At 35.4% G+C, this 24953-nt stretch overlaps 3 protein-coding genes and 1 long non-coding RNA gene across 16 annotated transcripts in view; 2 read left to right on the top strand and 2 right to left on the bottom strand.

The window, feature by feature from the left end:
* The window catches only part of LOC139982862 (uncharacterized), a 44308-nt gene extending 31098 nt beyond the window's left edge, over positions 1 to 13210 (bottom strand). For 5 of the 13 annotated variants that reach the window (XM_071996008.1, XM_071995995.1, XM_071996002.1 and 2 more), the window contains exons 1-2: positions 12114 to 13210; positions 3607 to 3755 (exon numbers count right to left, since the gene is read on the bottom strand). Coding sequence is in view for 3 of the 13 variants with exons in the window: in XM_071996005.1 (XP_071852106.1) it covers positions 12114 to 12121 (8 nt within the window). In the remaining 10 variants the exon portion in view is untranslated. Of the gene's footprint in view, positions 1 to 3606; positions 3756 to 4335; positions 4458 to 12113 lie in introns of all 13 variants that reach the window. The other 8 variants (XM_071996005.1, XM_071996006.1, XM_071995999.1 and 5 more) reach the window with 4 other exon arrangements.
* Positions 1 to 24953, bottom strand: part of LOC139983536 (uncharacterized) — a 124279-nt gene that overhangs the window by 73323 nt on the left and 26003 nt on the right. The gene's annotated exons all lie outside the window — the stretch shown is intronic.
* On the top strand, positions 2521 to 23495 carry LOC139982863 (amine sulfotransferase-like). The gene is made up of 7 exons (XM_071996011.1): positions 2521 to 2663; positions 13183 to 13382; positions 13927 to 14162; positions 21476 to 21623; positions 22101 to 22195; positions 22560 to 22743; positions 23066 to 23495. Exons 2-7 carry the CDS (start codon positions 13241 to 13243, stop codon positions 23179 to 23181), a joined length of 921 nt encoding a protein of 306 aa, XP_071852112.1. The 5' UTR covers positions 2521 to 2663; positions 13183 to 13240; the 3' UTR covers positions 23182 to 23495.
* LOC139982864 (uncharacterized) lies at positions 14445 to 20459 on the top strand. Its single transcript, XR_011798401.1, has 3 exons — positions 14445 to 14818; positions 17506 to 17604; positions 18040 to 20459. It is a non-coding gene; the product is annotated as an uncharacterized lncRNA (long non-coding RNA).

The following is a 24953-nucleotide window of genomic DNA, read 5'->3' as shown; positions in this document are numbered from 1 at the left end:
TAGGAAAACATTTTGTTTTGATACGTTATAAATCATGATCTGTTTTGTTTTGTGTTGACGTGTATGTTAAAGAGCATGAATGGAAATACATGTATTGCAAACATTGGGTGATGTGTGGCAAGTTTAGACTCCTTTAGACCCGATTTAGAAATTAACATTCTCAAATATGACTGATCATGATAACTTTCTCCTAAATTAACAGGGTAATAGGATATCGGGATTAACTTAAATCTCAAATTTATCACCACTTGGACAATTATGCAATTTGCACTATGGGAGGGCCGATGTTTATGATATACTATGTAACTTATTGTGCCCTTTATCTGTTAACATATATTTAGCCCAATATGATATCGCAATCAATTTACTCTCAACTTATTGTGTCCACAAGTTTCATGTTAGTGTATTCCACATTTCTTCCATTTCGCTGAAATACCTCATGAAGCTTCATTGATATGTTAATAGCCCATGTTTCTTTTCCTCACCTTTGTGATGCTGTCGAAATAATATACTCATATCTTTCTAGTCACTTCGCCCAACAACCATTTCGCCCAACTGCCATTTCGCACAACCAACCTTCGCCCAACCAGCCTGGTCATTTCGCCCAACCAGCATGGTCATTTCGCCCAACCATCATAGTCATTTCGCCCAACCAGCATGGTCATTTCGCCCAACCGTGTTGGTCATTTCGCCCAACCTTATTTTTACTAATATTCAGTCAGAATAATATTACTTTTTCTATTCCACTAGTTCAATTTGATTTATTTTGGGTTAGGTTACTTCGTAATAGGTAAATAAAAAAGTGAGGTCCGCTCGATATCGATCGGAGTCTGAGCAGTTATTTCGGGTATAATGGGAGGACACTACTTTAGGCGTTTACGCATACAATGGAAGTTATATTATTATACAAACAGGGGAATCGGTCTTCACAAAAACCTACCAAACCTAACACCTAAAACACTGATCCATCCTACTGACTAACAATTCTCGAACGTTTCCTTATTAAATTGAAAAAAAAATATATAAAACCCGTCCGTAATATTGAATTACTATATTTAATCAATGTAACCACTTTATCAATGTAACCGCATATGTAACCACATATGTAATCAATTTAACCACGACTTCAAGTTTCCTTATTACTCGGTTCGTATCCCGTAACGTTAACAATTCCCGAACGTTTACTATATCAAACCTATCAAACCTAACCCCTAAAACACTGATCAATCCTCAAGTTTCCTTAATATTCCGTTCGTATCCTGTAACGTTAACAATTCCCGAACGTTTCCTTTTGAAATATCATATTTAATCAAGGTTGGGCGAAATGGCCAGACTGGTTGGGCGAAATGACTAGGTTGGTTGGGCGAAATGACCAGGCTGGTTGGGCGAAATGACCAGGCTGGTTGGGCGAAATGACCAGGCTGGTTGGGCGAAATGACCAGGTTGGTTGGGCGAAATGGCAGTTGGGCGAAATGGTTGTTGGGCGAAGTGTCCTGCTTCCTACTCATAAATAAACACTCCTGGTTAAATCGATGTGATATTGGTCAACGAGTGTAACTTTATCCATGGACAGCAGTTCCTGCGTCTTCATAACTTATTTTCAGGGCAGTGATTTGTTTTCTGGGCGGGGGATTGTGGTAAACGGGTTGGCGGACTTTTTGTGATTGTGTAAGATCTCTTGATCGGATAGTGTAGGTTAGACGGGGACGTAAAGATGATTGTCGTTGTGGTTTTGTATACTATGGGGATCTATTTGACCTTGTAGTGCCGTTTTATTCGTCGGTGTTTGTAATCTGTAGGTCGTCGTTTTCCTTGTACTTTTAGCTAAGATTATGTGTGGTTTTTGTATTGGGCAGACACATATTGCCAGGTAGGTCACCCACTTGTAACGTAATCATGTGTAGTGTATAATCCTTTTCAAAGGGATTTGTGATGCAAATCGTCGATAGGTCTTCATTTTCAAATTGCCTGTTTTGTAAGCCTCAAGTATTTGCTTTCTTCCTTTAAACACATTATCATTTCATGTGCAGGTATATCTGTTTATGATAAAATTACAACTGACAATGTTTATTTGCTTGGTAAATGATGACAGTAATATTTCGCACTGATATATTTAGTGATGCCTATTCGTATTGAAGACACTAGAATACCGGACTCCTGTTCAATCGTTTGTGGCGCCAATTCTGATTTCTTGGCTACCGTTCTGGTTTTCGCTATTTGTTATTGAATTGTGACTGCTTAAATTCACACTGTTGTTATGAGGTATGTGCATTCTATTCAATGAATGTACATCTGTCGTACGTACTTTTTCTTTTTTGCTGTAGCACACGCAACGAATACACCTTTACTGATTTCTCTCTCTCTCTCTCTTGTTGAACTTACCTTCCGCCAATTCGTTTACCTTAAGGATATTCTACTTCATTTGGATGTTCTGGATTTTGACCTTGGTTGTGAATAACTTTTTTTCGAACCTTCTTTTCCAAGCTTTTTGCCAGAACCTTTCTTTAACCTATTTTTGCGCCAATTCCAGAACCATACACATCCGCCAATCACCTAGTTAGTCAACTCAACAAACCAACGTTCCCGTCTCCTGATCAAACGGAACTCTTTCGCCAACCTAACAGGAACCACTTCAGACCCTCAACGACTTCACTCTCTTGCAAGTAATTGAAGTTAGTTTCTTATATGTTAACGTATCGTATGTTTTAATTGTATAATTCAACAGAACAAATTTCCCTTTCTCGTCCATTTTGTGTGTGTTAGTAACTGCTGGTTACTCTCGAGTGGTTGAATGTTTATTATATAAAGCTAGCAGTCACGTAAAACTGTGAATATCATATGATGAATTAGAACACTTTGATATGATAGCATGTGCCACAGGGTAACAAGTTAATCCTACCGTACCTCTCAAAGCAAATTGGGTGTCCGAATGAACCATTAATTGTTACTGTGTACGATAACGTGGACAAAACTAACATGATAACACACGTACCCTTCATGCAATATCGTATACGACTTTTAAAATTTCTTTCTAATTTCAAAGAAAAATGAATTCAACTATTTACGTTGATGCCGCCTCTCGTAAGAACAGCATATCATGTATTTACAATATTAACGACTGTTTAGAAAATCCTCGTACAAACGTACAACGTCCTTGTATCTCGCCAACGACATTCAGTGAATGGTAACAATGAGGTCTTAACAGTGAAAAAAAAAACTATCAATTTCATCGCACAATTTCCTTCATACTTACAAGTTCTTCATGCAAACTACTCATGAGGAAACTCGCCCAAGAAAATGCGTGGGGACCAAAACGTCCGCAAACATTGAGACTGTTACCGTATGATCATGAGCTAGTTACCTCAAGTGAGCATAACGAGTCCATTGGAAAGGGAATCAGTAGTGCACATATCAAGACCAAAGAAAAAAATACTTAAGATAATTCCTTTCATTTATTGACAATTCTATGACAGATTTATTGAAATACCGCAAAATTATGTGCGATCGCTTACGTACAGGGACTAGCAACATTACCTTGTTATACTAACATTACATCATATTTTGGGAACGTTTGTAACTTTATTATAGCCTTGTCTTTGAACTAACCTGCACACTGTTGAGAAGAAAACGATGAATCGATAGTCTTCTATGTGAAATTACACAATGTACGCGTCTCTTTTTGTGTTAGATTCTAAGGTTGATGTCAGACGTCAAACAGAATGCTTGTCTTAAAAGCGCCACAACTTTGTTAAAATCTATGAATATGGAAAAAAAGGATCATGATCAGTACGATATGCACTTTCTTGTATTAGCTCATATAATGTATTCAATATGTAGATTATTATCATCGTTGACAGTATTGTGTATTGATTGCTTGGTAACATACGTACATACCACAGTGAATGAAATGATAAAGAAGGCTGATTAACACATTAGGCAAAACATGGATGAGAATATATTAAAAATAATTCTTACAGCTTTTTACCAATTGATGACATGGGTAAATACGTTGAACCGCCGTCAATTCTTCGTCAACATGTTTTTTGTCAATTTGCCTTCATGATACACATCAAGCATGAATTTTTGAACATTTATGCCGAATAGGTACGATCAATATGATATTGACAATTACTTGTATCGCTAGTAACTTGTTTAATGTATTATATATGTCGAATATTATTTCCTTGAGTGTATTGTGTAACGATTGTGGGTAATGTTTCCTTTTTAAGTAAGTAAATACCGTAGTGAATAAAAAGACAAAAACGAGCTATTAAAAATATCACGCAACAAATACTAATGGAAATACTTGTCTTAAAACAAAGTCACATTTCTTACAGCTGGTTCACAAAATCATGAAATGGGTGTATATGTTGAGCCCCCGTCAACGGTTCGTCTACATTTGTTCCCGTAAAAACCTATTAACGATGCGCTCTCAAGATACTTTACAATAAAGTTATCTGAAATTGCAAGATAAAGAACTAGAAAAGAATTAGTTTTTCTGAATATCTTCAATCGAAAGAGCCTTCAGAGGAGAAATACAAACATTGTACAACCATTGTAGGACAAGTTAGAGATTTGTCTTGGATTTTACATTGAAGAAGCAGGGCACTGCGGCAATTTTACAGCTTTGAGAGAGTGGCCAAAATAAATTGTTAAAGTGTAATAGAGCTCCAATGTATTGTTTTCCAAGTTACACTTAACATGTATATAGATGACGAAAGGTCCCATTCATTAGATCATATATATATATATATATATATATATATATAGTTACATGTATATATGTATATGCTTATGTATATGTATATGTATACATATATATTTATATGTATACATTCAGTTCGCACAACTTACCAAATTTCAGGGTTTTAGCTTTTCTCAATATTAATTAATGAGGTTGGTTATTTGTTTTATAAGTTTTTATGTACCACCATGTTTGTACAAAAAAATATCAGGGGGTACTTTATGATAATTTTTTAATATGATCACTGCCTACGTAATTTCTTTAATGGTGCAATTAAATCAGTTGATTAGTGCAGTATTTTTATGCTGGCATTATGTCTAGACACTCGTTTTAATTGATTCCCGTGACGCAAGTTTAAAAATCCCAGTAACGATAATGTTTATACCATAGAGCAACTTCTAGAATTGCCATTGGTATACAATGTAATTCCACTGCATGCATACAAGTCGACGTCCTAGATAAATACAGTGAGGTTAGCAAGGATGTCAAAGATGAACTGTACTACCTGGGTGGTGTGAAATAACATGAGCATCTACGTAATGAATAACACTTTTGAGTGATTAGCACTCTTCTTTAGGGTGTTGGGGTGGGGGGAGCGTGTTCTTTTGTATTATTTCACTCAGTATTAATTTTTGAACAATTAAAGTCATATATATTCAGAGGTTGAAAATCTTCATAGCTTATTTCCATTGTTGAAATATAACATGTTCAAACAAAGCATAACCCTGTTTATGTTGGTGGAGGTCAGAAATCATCTAGGGTCAACACAGGTCAAAGTGTGTACATATTGTTAACACCGTATCGTAGGAAGGGTAACATTGACAAGTCTTGACATCGGTCGTATTAGGCAAATCGTGTACCATGTTAATTGGAAGAACACTCTATTGATGTTGGTGGAGGTTAACGATCATCTAGGGTCAACAGAGATCAAATGCATATTTTCATTGTGGATATTGGAGTTAAAAGGTAATATTAGGATAAAAGAGTTTCTAATGTGTGAAGGAATAAAACATGGTAATGCAAGAAATGCTAAGAAATTTCTCAAAACAAATACAAAATGAATTTACATATTTCAGAACGCTCCATATTAAGTAGACCCCTCTTGTCTTTACAATCGGCGAAAGGTCAGCTGGGATCAAGAGAATATGTTTCCCACTTTCATTGTTTCAGTTGCATGACCAGTGATTATGTACTATGCCATAGTACGAAAAAAGCCTTACAAATATGGCATGTGATTTTTGAAGGCAAAACCAAATATATAATCCACATTTCACAGTATGTTACTCTATGATTGGCGTGTTTTGTTTGTGATTATTCTAAACAGAGACAAAATCTTTGGAACAGAAGAGGAAAATAACTTCCTTGGAGGAAGATTTTGCATCTTCAGAGTGATGATTGTTTTCATTCTTCCGTAAAACATATTTAAATGTCAAATGTAGGTTTATCTGTTTATAATAAAATTACAACCGACAATGTGTATTTACTTGGTAAATGATTACAGTGATGATTCGCACTCATATAGTTAGTTATACCTATTTTAATTGAAGACACTGGAATACTGTTAAATGTTGGTGCCGCCAATTCATAAATTCGTAGCTACCATTCTGGTTTTTACTATTCATTATTGTATCATAACTACTTGCATTCATAATGTTGTTATGATGTCTTTGCATTCTAATGAAAGCGTGTACAACCGCCATACGTAGTTAAGTCTAATTGAAAATGTACCTTAGGTATATATTAATATAAACTCTTACGTAATCGCTACGCCGTGCTAGCTCCTCTTTGACATTAGCTTTAACTGAGTTAGTAATATTCACTCGGCGGTTGAAGGGTGTCTTCTCTCTGCTACATCTATATTTTCGTTATCTGTCTACGTTGTTATATACTTAGACTTCTACATTGTCGTTCTGTTTTACCGTGCCTGTCTGTTCTCGAGTGGTTTTATCCCTCGTATTGAAAGCTAGCAGTCATGTAACTCTGTGAACATTACATGGTGAATTAGAAAAACACTTTGATCTTATATCATGCGCCACAAGGTAACACGTTATCCTAACGTACCTCTTAAAGGAAACTGGTTGTCCACATGAACCATCAATTGCAACTGTGTAAGAAATTGTGGAAAAACTAACATGATAACACACATACCTTCATGCAATATCGAAACAGATTTTGTACAGTTTTCTTAATTCGTAGATATATTAATTTAACAATTTACGTTTGAAATCAAATTTAATTTCAAAATTAACGACTGTTTAGATAGTCCTCGTACAGACGTAAAACTTCCCGGAAATCTCGCAGACGACATTGCGCATTGTGTATAGTGAATGTTAATACACCGTTAAGGTCTTAACAGTGAAAGAAATATTATCAATGTCATTGTACAAGTTCCTTCATACTTACAAGTTCTTCATACAAACTACTAAAGATATTTGCTGGTTGTTCTAATCATTCCTAGCTTAAGCTCATGCGTATCACTATTGTCGTCTTCGGATGTATATTAGCCCTTGTATTTAATTGATCTTGTACAATTGCCTGACGATGGAGTGGTGACCACTCCAAAATATAGCAGTATGTCGTTGTTAAAAATATTCGCTTGTGTATCTTTTATATTATATATATTGTTACGTTGGAATGCGAGAGGTCTCGATAATTAATTTTTAACGAGACACAAGCCTGGGTTCGTTTCTGGAAGGAACACAGACAAATTGACGAGTCTAGAGAATTTTAATGAGAATGTAAACTATATTGAACAATGGAGTTTGAATCAATAACAACACGTGGTAATTACAAATACATAGAATATTACTCACAAACTTAACAAGATAGGATACACTTTAAAACACGCTGGTCTCTTCCAACGGCGATATCCCTCAGCGGCCACGACCTAGGTGACGACGATTCTCGGTCCGTTGTACGGCGAAATTCACTGGTCCTCCACGAAGCTTCTCGCGATCCCAGAAACAGCAGTCACCTTTCCGGCGATTCTCCAAAATAGAAGATGGACTTCCAGCCACAATCGAGTAAAGCACAAGTCGAATTTCTCGCCGACTAAACATTACCAGAGTCAGTCCAATATCAGCTTTATAGCCACCAACTCCTGGCGTAACAAACTTCCTCAACGGAGACAGTAATTCTTCACCTTCTCCGAAATAATGACTGGAAAACTGTAGTTTCACAGCAAAGTCCTCTTCAAACTTCTGAATGGAACTGTAGAATCAATTTTGGTATCGATATCTCAATCCCTCAGAAACTACTTGCAGTTGAGCACTGACGATATATAGTAGAATGGTATAATATGTGTCGTCGCTTGTATTCGTTCAGAAACTAAGAAACTTTCCAATCTGGGGCTGGTTTTTATACGATTCGCCATGTCAAGAATCATCTAGATCTTTCTCGATACACCTGAGTAACAATTCGACCCAGTTTCCCCGTTCCCGGAAGTCCTTTGAATCTCGCAAACATTCCAGAGAATCCACGAAGATGCGTGCACAGCGTACAACGGGATTTCACGTAAACCGACGGGAACCGAGACCAGCGTGCCATCATAAGGAATATACCAGAACAATCGTGTATTGCTCATTACATAAATAGCATTCTGACACGGTAACCCGACCTAATTTCTCAAATATTGATTCGTCACGTAGGCCATTTCAAATACTTTCTATATAATAACATTAGGTTTCTCACTAACAGTGACTAGCGTTAGGCTACAATGGGCCCTCGTAACAATATATATATATATATATATATATATATATACATATATATACATATATATATATATATGTATATATATATATGTTTATATATATATATATATATATATATATATATATAGTGCATTGTATATGTAGATTTTCATCGTCGTTGATTTTAAGTACGTAATTACCACAGTGAATAAGTTGTAAAGAAGGCCCATAAAAATATTAGACAAAAAAAAAAAAGGATGACAATACATTTAGGAAAAAGCCACATTTCTTTCAGCTGGTTTACCAATTGATGAAGCCGTCAATCATTCGTGAACATTTATTTGTCAATTTGCTTTCATGTTACACATAAAGAACACATTTTTGAATATATAAGAATGATTAATACGGCAATTACTTGTATCGCTAGTAGTTTATATAATGTAATAAATATGTACATTATCTTCCTTATCTTCCGTGAGTGTATTGTATAATGACTGTTTGATAACGGTTTGTTTTAACTACTCACATACCGCTGTGAGAGTCACATCAATAACACATCACATTTATTATGCATATATACATATCTAATTCTGAATATAGGGAAGCCTTAGTACAGCCTTTTTCAAAGGAATTACAAGCACCAAAAGTTGATTCATGAATGTCAAATTGAACATGGTAGTCACATTGCATATTCCTTCTGTCAATGGATTAACTCGTAGACATGCATAATATACTTGTGTTGAAGTTAATACATGTGTCATATAATACTTTGTCATCAAACTTTTTACTTTACTCTATGTTATAATTTTCAAACTTTTGAGGATTTTAAATTTCATGTTATAATACAGTAGCTGTATACAGATGAAAATGCAACATAATATGCTACGCCTTTACTGTTGCCTTCTTGTTTCACCAGCAGGATTGTCCCTTTTTAGTAATGTAATCAAGTTATGTTTAGCCTGCAAAGGTAGCCACACGCATTGTGGGAGATATCTTCCGTTATTAACGTGTCTAAGTTAATCATAACTTACCACATACGGTAAATGTACCTGAGGGTGTGCTTTGTCTTTTTGAATGATTTGATTCAATTTAACTGTTAACTTTGCCGTATCATGTTTGAAATTATGGGAAAGACTGAAGGTTACTCAATGGTGAATATTAAAATATTGAAGGGGCAGCAGATCACGTACCCTACTTTCTACCCCTTTCTAACCTCAGGTTTTATCACTGATTGTAATTAAATACAGTATTCAATATTGTTAGTGTTTTTATCTCCGTCTCTATAAACTTGAAAAAAAAAAATTCCGTCCCTCGAGTTTTCTCTGCAGAGGTGCATAATATCTCTAGTAATCATTGAAAAAATACCATTTACCCGATTTAAGTAAGGGGATTAACTTTGTTATAAATACTGGAAATTAAACATTGGACGTTCAACCTCACCGAATAACTTGTGATAGAATATTACAAGCGTTTGACATGCATATAAACTCCAATGTTTGCGTTCCGTCCGTCGAGCCATTGCAACATGCTACATCTTACCTATGTCTTGATTAATTCATTGACATCTTAGCTATGCTTTGATTAATTCATTTTGTTCTACATACAACATTTCGTCCCCGTTTTCGCGTAGTGGCGAATGTGCACTTTTGGCAAAATTGAGTTAATTATTGTTCTTACCTATTTCGAGGGTGAATAATCGATTGAGCCGGGTTAGAAGTTCTAAAACTGTCTACTTTGTTTTTATTTCTGACTGGTTTTTGACGAATGTCTACCGAAAGCCCACTCTCGTTTTCACATAGGCTACTGATGAATACTTTCGTCATCATAACCCTATTATAATACCTAGACCAAGGTTAATTAATTTAAGCCTTTCTCAGTGTTAGCCTAACCATACCTTAGGATTAAAGGGAAGGAATCATAAACCATCATAATGTATACACAGTTTTTTGGCAATGTGTTATATCACAGTGCCACTTGGGATGGTGGTGAGTGGGGGGGGGGTATAATTTAATTCTCTTGGTTTTCTGTCTCCTTTTCAATGTGAATATAAACAGTCCACTAAACAAAAACCAGTATTATGACATATGCAAACATACAAACACAAGCTCACTTCCACTGTAGACTTCCTCCAGTCTTCTATTTCATATATGGGGAAACGTGACTAATGTAACATCTCCCTAAAGAAATACGGTTTTTCGTTTTTCTGTCATAATAAGCATTACTCTAGCCTAATTCACAACTACATGTATCCGGCTTAGTTATAACTAGTTGCATAGTTAAAGGTCACATACTTTTACATGAAACTTTGGAAGTTTTTTCTTATGAAGTTAATATGCTACAAAGGACGAGTGGCGTTTAGACCGAATTACTAGAACATCTGTATAGCAACTTTTATATTTGAGAGAATATATTATTCAGTCATCTGAGGTTGCTAGAACCTCCAAACTGAGTACTGGGAGTATACATCGACGACAGTTTGACCTTTTCTTGCATGTATCAAAGGTATTAAGGAAAGTATATTATATAGTAACTAGTGTGGCTAACGTTGTGTCTCTCTTTAACCAACATGCTAAGGAAAATGTTTTTTTTTAATACTATGATTCATATGTTATAAGTAGTGCCTGCCTGATAATATTTTCAATTACAAAAGGCCAAGAAAGAAGTTTCTTAAATACACACCAGCTATATTTAAGTTAGATTACCATATACTTTTAGAAAAGGTAAATGCTGCTGCAAGAACTGAGTTTACAATAATGGCTTATAAGAGTAACAGTGATCAGAAAAAAAGTCTCCAGTGATCCAAAAAAGTCTCCTGCACAAATCGAACAGGTATATAACAAATCTCATGAAATACCAAACATACATTTACAGAATCTCTTTTATTTACCGTGCTTCCCCTCCCTTTTATATTAGTTATTCTTAGACATTTTGTTGTAGTATGTTTGCTATACCGTTTTTTTTTTTGTATTAACTTTTGCATGTGTAAATGTATTTGAAATGATATCCAATCATCCTTACATGTTTCCTCTTTTATTTTAGTTATTCTTCTTGTTGAGGTATGATATGACTCCTTATGACCCCTTATACGTTGTATATGTATACTGGAAGGGAAAAAAAAACAGGTGCCACATACGATAGTACAACTTGAAAACATTTGAACAATGGCACAGTTGTTTCCCACGTTAAATATTGCGATTCACACGAGGTTAAACATTCTGTTTAAAGGGATAGTGTAGTGCAAAAGCTTCCAAAACGTTTGAAGGATACTAATAAACTATTGTCAGAGACATTTCACGTAATACACTAACTTGAAAATAAAGAATTTCACACAATTTTCCGTAATCTGTGTGCTTCATAAGAGTTCCGACTAAACATATTACGCCACTGGAACTATTATGTTTGCAACTGCATGTGTTTACAGTTTCATCAAAACGGAATAAAATATCCCTCATGCATGCAAATCCCTTGCCGATTTTATACATCGTAGAAACCTAGTTCACAAGGGCCGCCAAATTTAAAGATAAAAGTTCCTTACAGCACCCAATTAAATGTATCAACATCAACACAACTCAAAAGAAATTAATCAACTTTTGAGGGAACTCTAAGTTTGTCTAGTTTTACAATTATATGAAACATCTCGAAATGAAATGCTTGATGTAAGGAAATCAGATACTTACACGTACATAGGATTTCCGCCGAATTATTTTGGTATAGTCTTAAATTTGTGTGTTAGTGTTATGGATACCACAAGACGCACTTTCAATACAGTCAGTACATAATATCGGATGTCTTTATTAGGTATATACGAAGCTTGAATTTTGTCACAATGACGCTTCGGAAAGTTACATATTAAAGACAAAGCTAACATTGACACGTAAATATAACAATTCTATTAGAGCGTCTAGGTCAAAGTGCTTCTCTTGAGATTGTTATCAAGTATTACATACGAGTATTGATTACCCCAGTTCTGTATTGCGATATAGTTGTGTGTACATTGTGAACACGTTCTGCTAACATTGGGTTACATTGTTGTTCAATGGAGTAAGTACGTAAATCACAAGTGTCTAGGATTGGGGGAGATTCTTTAGTTTTCTGAAAGATTGTAGGAAGTGTGAAGATCCCCCGTCTTCCTCGGCACTAGCTCTTATTGCATAGTGTTAGAGAACGAAAGCTCGTTATATGAACGAGCTGCTGCAAATCGACTAGGTAAGGTTGGAATGTTAAAATGATATCATTTGGGAAAGCAAATGCTGTGCTCTCTTCACACACATGGCGGTGTAGACTTGATAAAGTATTGTGAATTCAACAATCCGCATTTGCTTCCTGTCTATGATGTATTGTTTTTCTTTATTTACGACAATGTGTATTTTCTGTTATATTGGAAAATACAGAATCTAGGAGCATATTGGCATCATAGATTTACAAAATGACAAACCCAGATATGAATTTGTTACCGCCTTATTTTGGCAATAATTTGGTTGATTGGTGAGGGAGGGAGATTTCACATAGATCCCTATCACATACGATATAATAATAGATGATTATATAATGGTTCTCCGACGACCATCTCGGAAAACATCACAAAATAAATTCAAACAAGGGCTTATTTACCGAAGTGAAAGTGTCAGCGCTCCTTTAAATAATCCCTTAGTTCCTGTTGTGCCGAATTCCATTATTACCTTTTGTTATTGTACGAAAGTACATATAACCTCCCTTAAATGATTGACTGAGTTTCTATTCCTGCAGGGACGTAACTACTCAGTACGTGGATTTAGCATACAGTCTTTCCTCCAAACTTAACAACATGGAGACTCTTACCCCTTTTTTGGTTTACAAGGGAAGATACCATGTGCCAGCTAGGTCCACGACAAAAGAGTTTATCGAAGAATTTGAAGACATGGAAGTGAGACATGATGATATTTTCATCGCAACATATCCTAAAAGTGGTAAGTGAAAAAGATCAGAACCAATCCCGGTAAAGTCCGGTTATGTAAAACTTTATATCTCTAACGTTCATCCTGTCACTCACAGGTAACATTTACCGGATTAAAGAAATTCTACTTTTATGTTTGAATGTCCTTTTCTTGATAAAAGCAGGGACGAAAACATTTACAGAGAAAGATCGTCTACAAAACGGTGGTGTTAAGTTTTAACGGCTACAAACGAGTTTACCAATTAAGAGACGGTCGTACATCATGCCCCTAAATTACATGTTGGTAGAGTTTATCCCTTGAGTAGACCTAAATTGAAATGTGTTTTCATGATTAATTTGGCAATCTACAAACAATTTTTGACATTAGTGTATAGATATTAAGTTTATATCGAAGTTTATCTCGAAAAGAAAATTAATAAATTAGTTTGCAAAGTGAAAACACTTTCTTTACCAAAACAGTTCCTTTTTTTCAAAACCTCTTAACAATACAACGCTTTACCAAACTACGTCTGCTTTAAGCAACAACATATTGATTTTTGTACTCTTTCCTGCCAAAGGAACCCATTGGATGCAGGAGATTGTGCACCTTATTCTAGCAGATGGCCATTCTGAAAAACTAGATGTTACTCACAGACGTATAGTGGCTGAATTGGCTGATGTAAAATCGCCTGAAATGACGGCTACGGTTGGGCCAACTTTACGAAACTTTAAGGATTCACCTTCACCACGTGTCATAACAACTCATCTGCCTTGTGAACTATTACCAAAACAAAGTCGAGAGAAGAAAAACAAGGTACAGTAGTCGAGATCAGTACATGATATAATAACATGATATAATGTATGGGATTCGAAATCGCTTCCTTTAAAGGGTCTATAGAATGAATCCGAGAGAAGCATCGCTTGATTGGAGCGAAATGCCGTGTGCAAATCATCCCTATGGCAACACACTGAAACTCGACACCCAGTAGTGTAAACAATGTAGACAGATACTGATCTACATGATACAGTACTATACTATACACGCAGTGTGTACAATATATATATATATATACACCCACTGATCTACAGTACTGTGTGTAGCCGAGGACACTGTTCACATATACAGCGCTAGCTAGATTGCCGAGTCGTAACGCTCGTACGTACGTATCTTAGTTTGTGTGTAACAACTCCCCGCTCGTACGTACACGGCCGTAATTAACTTCACTATTATACTTATACACAGATATCTTGGTCTAGGTGCAAATAGGGCCGGGACACAGTCTCCTCGAAATACACATCGAAATTGGAAATTGTGTCTAGCTCTACAAAGCAACGTAGGACTAGGGGAATGAATTGAAACAAGACGGCAAAATTTCTCTGGTAGATTCTTTTGAAAACTGGAAAACGCTGAAGGAGGTCGGTCGGGTGGTTGCTATACCGCAGTCGAAGTAGCTTAGGCCCTAGGCCTAGGTAAGTCAAATAACTTGCATTACCGATTCAACTACGGTAAGGATGTTGGTGGCCTAGCTACAAGCACTTTTGGCTAGGCCTGTAACGTTAGTTAGACCTTAAAAGTTACATTCAGGTAATCTTAGTTAGTGTCACTGTAAGGACACATGGTTAAAGTATCTGTAATACTGTGACTAGGCCTATAGCAAAGGCTTGGCCTGAATATTTGATATGGGCCTAATGTAGTTGTATCTAGTCTAGACGATCGTGAATTGCAGCCACCACGGTCAGCTAGGGTATTCAACAAGGACTCGGAGTTGTATAGGAATATAGTATTACTAGGCTACTCCTTACTAACCCAATTTTGTGCAACTAGGCCTATGGAATCAATTTAACTGTTACTGCGCGAATCTTTTATCTAGTTTCAAATGCCTTTCGTGTCTTAAACTTCTTACCTGCCAAAATTTCTTACAAAATAATACCTGTGTTTATTAGTGCAGTAAACATCACTGTTAGCCTTACATTCCTACAAATGGCAAAGATACCTTATTTCGTTCATGGTAGTTTCCAAAAATCCACAAGAAGATAAATAAATTGATGTTGACCTACTAATTATACGAACATTTGATACGCCTTCCCAACATCACAGATCTATGAAAGACTGCATATCACAGATCAAAGTACTAGGTAGCAATCTTTATTTTCTGTTGGTTTTGCTTATTTTGAAAAAAAAAAGGTAATGCCTGGCCCATATGCTTTATTGAAGCGTAAAGAAAGTGGATAATTTTCAAGTTTTACAAAACAATATTTACATCAGGAGTCATCATTTTGAAGGGAAAGGATGCAGGCTGTACATGTGGTTAAACTATGCATGCCTTCCTAGCTAGGAGCAAACATTTGGGTGCATTTAGTTAGGGAACATAGACTAATAGTAGTCTGTAGGTGACTAAGGACAGGCCTAACTTTATTACTAACGTGACTTCTTTTTTCCCCTTTCTGATTGATGTATAATTGACTCATGGCCCACTGAAAATCCAGAAATTATGATTGATATATAATTGACACATTGCTTGCTAAAAATGCAAGAAGTATGACCAAACTCAATGCAGCACTACTACTCACCCTTAGATATAAGCACCAACTGTACAAAACTAATGGAAAGTAGATGGCATTTTCTTGCCTTCTCCTACTCCCCAGGCGACTAACACTCTAAAATCAGCAAAAAGACTTCCTACAAAACAATGTTCCAAAGAATGGACATTTTGTGGTTTACTCCCAGCATATGATTCTGCCTTTAAGTGTAGCTTATATGAAATAATAAGTAAGCAACAAGAAAGTTTTTAGCAGAATTTTTGCAAAAGCAAACTTTAAAAGTGTTCATAATGGTGAAGAATAAGTATCAGATTGCAAAAATTGTTAGGCTAATATATTACAATGAACATTATAGAATAATTTAACATACTAGTGCATGAATTTAGGATAGTTGACGATACTATTAACTTGGTTGAAAGGCCAACTGAACTAATTTACTGTTTGTCCTATGCATGCATGCATTGCAAGGTAGGTATAGGCTATACTTCCACCACATTCACTTTCCTAGTTTACTTTATAGATCTAGTTATTTTGCTTCACTTGGTATGTAGCTAGGCTAAGCTTCATTCTAAGGTCAGTGAAACCCATCATTCTGTAGAAAGTCACATTCTGTTTTGGTACTTTATTTAGTCTGCACTATATAGCATATGGTATGCAACATTGTTTGTGCCATGTTTTCGTCAGCATTTATTTTTTGTATTTTTTTTCCAGTAGATCTATGCTTCAGAGATGCAAACTTCTCATAAAATCTATCAATGCTAATGCTACATGCATACTTTCCGATGGAACAAATTATACTTGGCCAAATTTGAATACACCAAGTTCTGTACTATTCAGTGTTTACTGTTTACCAAGGCATGCACTGTTACAACAAGAGGTGAAGGAGGATTAGATTTGGTCTATTTGCGTGGAATACCCTTCTGTCATTGTTGTAATATTTGCAAGTAATACATAGTGTATTCAAATCCAGCTTTTGCCCTTCATCTTCACTTCACCTTCTACAACATCTGCGTTGAGAGCATTGACAGGAAGTCATACATATAAAATATCTTCAGTACATAGAGTTAGCAGTAGAAAGTCATGTTAGCTCATGAGCTGATTACAATGAATAGCCCATGTTGACACCTGGAAGTCCTTCCTCTCCTTAAGGAGAAATATATATTATGGTGAGATGGTGAGCCACTTCCTGGACATCCATCCCATGTGGCCCTTTATCAGAGTGAATTTAGAGAGTCAGGACAATACATCCAGAAGTAGCATTGCATATGGTTCCTTAATGCCCCATGCCAAAACCTAAAAGCCCTGTCATGGCAACAGTGGGTTGCATGAACATCCCTCAACTACCCTGCCAGCTGACATATAATTTATTTACAATAATGGCTTATGATGGTCTGTGAATAATTGTTGAATTCTTGCCAAAAGGCCAAGAATTTTATGGAAATGTTGTGTGTGTGTGTGTATTTGTGTACATGGTAAGACAACTGCTTGCAAACACAATAACTGAAAAGGTAAATATTACTATAAAATATATTCTGGCCAAGAAACCCTGATAAAAGTTTGCATAATCAAACCTTATAATTAACATATGACCCCAACTTTTTCGTTCTTTATCACAGCTACGTTGGATACTGTATGTGGCGAGAAAGTACTTGGCAGCCATCGATTTCAACTTTCACAGAAACCGTCCCAAAGAAAGATGGAGATGGGAATGATGAGTTAGTGTTTCTGTCTATGCTCCATTATATGCTTATTTAATATGTGTAGTGAATGGCATTAGATGTACACCCCATTTCAAAGGATACCTTTTAGGCACACTTCTGACTCACTTCACAACATAATATTTACATTATTACCATAGATGCAATTGGTGGTTTGTGGATTCGTTTATGTCTCAAACCAGAGGTTAAATGCATAACTAAATTGAAACAATTTCAAGGTATTTACCTAGTACATGAACATACAATTCTACACTCCTTTTGATAATGTTAATTGTTTCTAGGTAGTATTTCATAGTGAAAACAATCAAGATTTAATTGACAGCAGCCTTAGAGCTTTATATGAGGATATTTGTTAAAATACCCTGAGTTGATTATCTGGAGGTGCACAAAGGAGTATGCAAATCACAACCACCTCTTATGATTTCTTTTCAGGGTCAAGGTGAAGTTCTCCACAGCCACCAAACAATGGCATCCGGTACCTGTAAAAGAGCCCAAAACCTATGGATACATTCTGCATTTCTGGAGAACATTGTGAAAGTTCTGGTAGTTAATCTATGTTCATCCAAACAGGCTTAGAAAAACCTACTTGATGAACCAAAAAATTATACCAAGAGTGTCCACCGTCCATAAGCCAACAATTGAAGACTTTACAGAGCCAATATAAGAGTGGGTTTACACATAATCAATGGTTGTAGATTCTTAAGCTCATTTCCACAAATATATGATATGATTAATCAAACATTAAACAGTGGAAGTAAAATTATTATTGACAGTTAAAAGATGGTAGAATGTTTGACAAAAGATCATTCAAAACCGTACTATAATTTGCTATTTTTTATTTTACTATTCGTTATCACAGCTTGCATAGGACTAAATGTTATGGATGTAAGCTCTTTCATTTCACAGGAGATAAAATACTGCAAGCAAACATCGTTATTAAATTGATGCCCATAAAATTTAATCTCACCAACTGAAGTCACCAAAATGGTATAAAACTTCTGAAATTGTGCGTGTAGTACATTTCTGGTGAAAGTGAGACACGTGAGGCAGTTTTTGTGGACATATCGGCGAGGTATGGATAGTTGCTTTGGAAGAAAAACTACCCCATTTTCCATAACTACCTATCCTTTGTTTTTCAAAGTTGTTCATGCATATGACATTGAGAAATGTAGTCTCTATAGGTCAATTTATAAAGGCCTACATACGTCAAAATGAACATGTCTAGCATGTATTGTCTATTCCTTAAAAAATATCTGGTGCTTTCCGTACCCTCAAAGAAAGTTATCTTACAATCCATGGTATGCATTGAAAAACATAAATGTTTCTCAATTTGAATATTGTTTTCTAAAATATGCCAACTTTAATTCCTGTCTAGTGACAATCCTCCAATGGAAACATGTTCCTAATGCACCAAACTGCACAGGATGGGATGACTAAACTATTGTAACGTCCAGTTCTAACCGCTTTTCAGTAAATAAAGGACCGATATGCAGTGTACATGTAGGTACTATAACATGTCCTGTGTCCCAGTATCAGTAGGTCATATCTTTGGACCATTGCCAGATTCAAATCTTATGGTCCATTATTAAAGACCGAAAATGAACGTTTGTCTAATGTAGGAAGCAAATTTGTTGATATGATCTGCTTGGTTCTCGAATTCTAAATGAATGTTATGAAGGGGTTCTTGCAACCCTAATCTCAAATATAAATTAGCATGTTAAACTAACAAAATTATTGCAACCACTATAATATTATTTAGCAGTTATTGTCAGCCAATACTCATAGCTAGTACAGTAACTAGGTACAGTACCTCATGATTACAGTTACACCTCTCTTTAAATGACTCCAATTCTTCATGAAGATAACGAAGAAACGCCATCTTTGGGTGTATCAGTAAACCTACTTATAGCAAAAAAAATACTAGATACGACTTCATATTGCAATCTTGTATTAAAGAACTCGCACTCAGTGATTGGATACAGCACCTACTCTCCCACAACCGTGCATCAGTAATAACTACTTTGTATTCCTAACATGTGTATCAGGACATGACCAGTAGTTACTTACGAGCCATGAGTACTGGTTGTTTTTGTATACAATTAAGGTCTCTGCTGTGACACTGTTTTAATGAATACTCCAGAGGCATGCTATGTACAGGAATACTCTAAAATTAGACTATATAAAATGAAATGTGTTTTTGTAAAATGATGTCCACTCTATAAAATTGTCATAAATAATAGAAGGGAGTTATTTTCTGTATGGCTGATGTGATGAATTTGCTCACAAAGACTCACATTGGTGTTTCCATATATATACATTCTTAACAGTTCACTAATTTATAAGATCACTTCTCCAAAATAAAATATGATTTATGGATATTGTTTGCAACATATGCCTCCAAAAAATGTATGGCAAGTTGTTAATTCAATCACACCCTAATATCAGCCTCGTCGTTATTGTAAAATGTTCACAAAATCAGATTAATAAGCGGATTAGGGGAGGCATTAAACCCAGTTCCCTCTCCCACAATGGATCCATCGGAAGGTTTAACAGTAGAAAGAAAGTTTCAGTCAGATCTTTCCAGTCAATCTCATAACACTGTTCCTGCAGTAGACTATACTGTGACAAAATATGGTAAGAAAATTGTACCAATAAATAATGCCAGACTGGTTGCAAGGGGTACTTGGTAAGCACCCCAGCCTTGGCCCCTGAATCATCAATTTGAAATTAAAAAAGTAAAATTTTGAACCTCTTGTCAGATCTCCTTTGTTTCTTTTTCACCTTTTTGTTTTTCTAAATTTTTCCATTTTGTAGCTTATATGGGCCTGCCCCATCCCCACCATCCCCACCAATCCCATACCCTTATCTGAAAAATTTGCTACTGTGTCACACGTTTGTCAAAAGCAGAATTGTTGATCTCTGGAGGGGAATGCATGTCCCAACAGAATATGTCCCTCCAAGGTGAAGAATATTACACCGATTATGTCATATTGAATTACCACTATGCATTACATCAGTGAAAATAACTAAACATATAAATAAGCATCACATCATGCACTTGGCTGACCCAAAAATTTAAGAATTTGTTTGCCCACAGTGCAGAGGTGAACCTTCAATGTGTGTAAAAGTTACCCCCATGTCTGACACTAGAAATTGTAACAGGTCATTCCAAGTAGAACATTTAACAACTCTCTTGGCATTCTCCAATAACATAAACATCTAGATCTATACAGCATTCCACAGTCATTCTACTATGATTGAGGTGAAACAGTTCTTTCCACTGCCTGAGCTCCCCCCCCCCCACACACACACAATGGTACAACCCTTAATCGGACAGAATCAGAAGTTGGACAAAAATAGAGGGCGCCTGACATTAATTGCTTGGCTGGATTCATTGTATAGCCCCTTTAACATTGTTACATGTATTGTGTTCCTGTTTCTATTTCAATAATAGTAATTACATGACCAATGACATGATGGTAAGAAACCACGTTTACACTAAATCAACACAATTGGCCATCCTTCGTTACAAAACAATCGAAGAATAAACATTCCTAAATTTAATAAGAGATCAATGTACATCGGCTATGTTAGTTCCATTCAAACTTACGTAGTTCAGCCCCTCTGAAAGTTCACGAAGCAGAATGAGTAATGTTTGTTGTGATACTGAGTGGTAAGGAAACTGAAATCAGTCTGGGAATATAGATATCAGTATTGCCTGGCTTTTATACGTTAAAGGCTAGGTGGTTGCTCTTGTAGAAATCTAGAATACATTGATACATTTGATTTAAAATTGATTTGACTCAGAAACCTTCATTAAACGAAGTACACAGCTTATTTTGTTTAATTTTGATTCTGTAATATGCAGGTAATTTATGTCCTACGACATCCTAAAGATGTGTTCGTTTCGTACTACAACTTCGTATTGCAATACTCGGAGATGATAACGGGAAAGACTGTACCTCACACACAAGAAATGTTTGATGCCTTCTTTGGTGATCTTATTGGTGGTCGAGGTTAGTAAATTGATCGTGCTTCAATATGTAATTATTGCACAGGCTAAATAATAAGTAACCAAAAAGGATGGTTCACGATATCAGTTGTAAATAGTTGGATCTCTGTAGTCAACTCTCTTCACAATGTGTCAACTCTTACACATATCTCTTTTGTGCTCACCCTGCTAATTAACCAATCTGTGTTCTGTGTTTTTGTGTACCTTGTAGTGTATGTTAGTTGTCATTCAGCTTCAGAAGAAGAACCTGTTAGGATCGAAACGTCAGGCCAGCTTTCTTCTAAACAATTTCTTACACTGTTTTTTTTTAACAGATAAGCAGTTTGCTAACAATTTTTGTGTCAATTGAAATTATTCTTGAGTGACATTCAAGTCCTGTCATGTCTGTTGACAGTGACCATCGTGAATACTCACAGAGTTCTCAAATATACACTGCATTTCTGTACGTTTCTAGCATATAATTGTTTGGTTGTTTTAAAAGCTGAATACGGGGACTGGTTTGATAATGTCATCGGATATTACGAACACAGACATAATGTTAATTTCCTCTTTGTGCACTTCGAGGCCATGAAGTCGGTATGTATTAATCACATTTTACGTGTTTTAAATACGTTCTTCGTCTTTTCCTTCTTCTTGTACGTTTACGATTCCTTTATATTCTATGAGTTTATTTCTACTTCGAAATTCTTGAAGGGGATTATCCACTTTTACTACAAATATTTCCTTATAACGGGTAATACCCGAAGATAATGACGATTTTGTTCTCTCTTTTTGTTAATAAATAAATAAATAAACATTATATATGATATATGATATATTGTATATTATATATTATATTTTATAATATATATATATATATATATTCAGCGTGGTAAGTTAACACATTATTGGAAATGTCAATATCCATAAATGCATTCATTGGTACCTATCATATTTTCAGGATCTTGAAAAGGTCGTTAGAGAAGTATCCTCATTTATTGGACGTGAATTGGATAATACAGCTGTTAAACGTGTTGTAGAGAGCGCTTCTATTGAGGTGATGAGAGCGTCGTTTCAGAAAGACCACGAACAAAATTTGACAGAAGGAAAGGAAGTTGTTGATTTGAACATTTTTGTTAAAAGCGGTAAATTTAATAAAACTGTTTATTTGTAGTGTATTTATGTTTTTTTTATAGTGGTAGGACGTTAAATACTTCTTTTTTTTTGTATGAAAAGAAAATAATTTAAGATCATTTCTATTTCATATATTCTAGTTGATATATTAAGTCTTCAAATACAGTGTGAATCATAGAAATAGAACGATGACATCATTAATAACAATTCTCACTGAACCGTACATAATAACACCTGTTCATCGTTATTAAGTAGCGTGTTGTATTGATACAGCTTCTGTGCCTCTTCTTTTAACAATAATTCATTATTGCATGCTTCTCTTTTTACCAACAGGAACACTAAATCAATGGAAGTACAGTTTCTCATCTGAACAAAATGAACGATTTGACAATTTTTATCGTGAAAAGATGATGAATTGTGACCTCACTACCCGTTACGTTGTTTCTTAAAGTTCAGGTGTGGCATTTTTAATTTTAAGGTCGTCTTTGTTGATGTTCCAATATTATATGAGGGGCAATCGCTCATATCGGAATATTTGGTCCTAGTGAGATATGCGTAGAATGCTTTAAATAGGTTGACTATTCAACTAAAGCCTTAAATATAGGAGAAAACAACTAATCAGAAAACTCATTATAGAGACGACATATTCTGATGTGACGGAATGGAAAAAAATCATCACGTTCATATTATTTGGATTTGTAATCTTATTTACGCATATGAATCCATATATAACTGTATTCCGTAATTAAAATAGTTATTCATATCGGGACAATTTGAACTGTATTTTGTTTCTGTCATGTTTCATTTTAGGAACATTCGTTTTCAGAGCAATACATTAATGTAATATTAATTACATTAAAGTTAAAGTGATACTGTACCCTTATTGCAAAAAAAAAGTTACTTTAATTTCGTCGATATGAAAAGCAGATGATCTCAAAACGTATTGACTGTTCATTATAACCCTGTACTTTATCTCCCATGTAACGCAGGGGATATGCTTTCTGATACAACAAAGTAGAAACATAAAATTTACTGTTGAATGAACCAATCATAATGAGATAAAACCCTACAGAGACTCACATAGCTGTCGGTCTACTATAACATTACTGAATACACAATAATTGGTTTTACATTATTTGTATCTACGACAGGAGTGCTAAAGTTGTCAGTCTAAAGAACAAACTAACGATGTTTGAAAGAGAAATGTTGCGTTATGAATTATACAGCATCAATCGCTTCCCTTATATAATACAGTGATCACCGTCACAGCGTGCACAGTTTCATTTAAATGTATCTAAACTGCAGACTGATACATTTTAATTACGAATTCATTATTAATACTGTAATTTGTAGCAACACGTAAAATACACGTAAAGTAAGTAAGCTATTGTGATAACGTATTAATTTAATGGGGACGTTGAATTTGATAGCTTAGAATAGAGTGCAGAACTAGCAGATACTTGTTTGAATCATGCATGATGCACGATGTAGTGGTCACTGAAAATAGAACAGCACAGGCATATACTAGTGTGATTTGCAAAAAAAAAATCGTTCGCAGTAACATTGAGCAAGGTGTAGTACTGAAAACGTTCAATAGTTACACATAACCTCTCTCAGTAAGTTAACGTCTCGACAGTTACCACGATCGATTGGAACACAGCTTGCATTTTCTAAAACCACAATGTCACTGATTACACACAGTGTACGGGGGATCCGTTCAAACTAGACTTAATGGTCCGTCCATGCATTGCAGCAAAAGAGACTGTTGATTTCGATTTTTTTTTCTTCAAGAAGTAAACATGGACTTTGGTTGAAGCGGTTGTGAAAGACACGCATTCTGTTCACATCAATTATGTTCATTGTGTACGAACTTGATTCGGTAGGATTATATATCAGTTAGGACGTCAAATCTCATGAAAAGTGATTTTCAACGTGTTTACACACAACGCAACTTTCACAGTGGTACTTTTTTACTAAATTACTAAATTAAAATGGGTTTATTAGATTTTTATCTGTCTAGATATTTACTCTAACAATGGATTACAGAGTATGGGACAGGAATTGATTATGTTAACATATTTTAAAAGGAATATGTTTATTAAGGAATCACCAGATTATAACATAATTGGAAATACCATCACACTAAATGTTACTTTCTTGATAGAGATCTGTGTAGGGATATTCAATACACAGACTGGTTTCTTTTTATAGAGAGTTACTG

This window comes from Apostichopus japonicus, chromosome 16 (genome assembly GCF_037975245.1).
Source record: "Apostichopus japonicus isolate 1M-3 chromosome 16, ASM3797524v1, whole genome shotgun sequence".
Classification (NCBI taxonomy): Eukaryota; Metazoa; Echinodermata; class Holothuroidea; order Aspidochirotida; family Stichopodidae; genus Apostichopus; species Apostichopus japonicus.
This window is presented reverse-complemented; position numbering and strand designations above follow the sequence as displayed.

Coding starts and splice junctions, on each gene's coding strand:
- LOC139982863 (XM_071996011.1), top strand. CDS start 13,241: ATGGAGACTCTTACCCCTTTTTTGGTTTACAAGGGAAGATACCATGTG. Junction 14,163..21,475: donor GTCGAGAGAAGAAAAACAAG/GTACAGTAGTCG, acceptor TGTAATATGCAG/GTAATTTATGTCCTACGACA. Junction 21,624..22,100: donor TGATCTTATTGGTGGTCGAG/GTTAGTAAATTG, acceptor TTGTTTTAAAAG/CTGAATACGGGGACTGGTTT.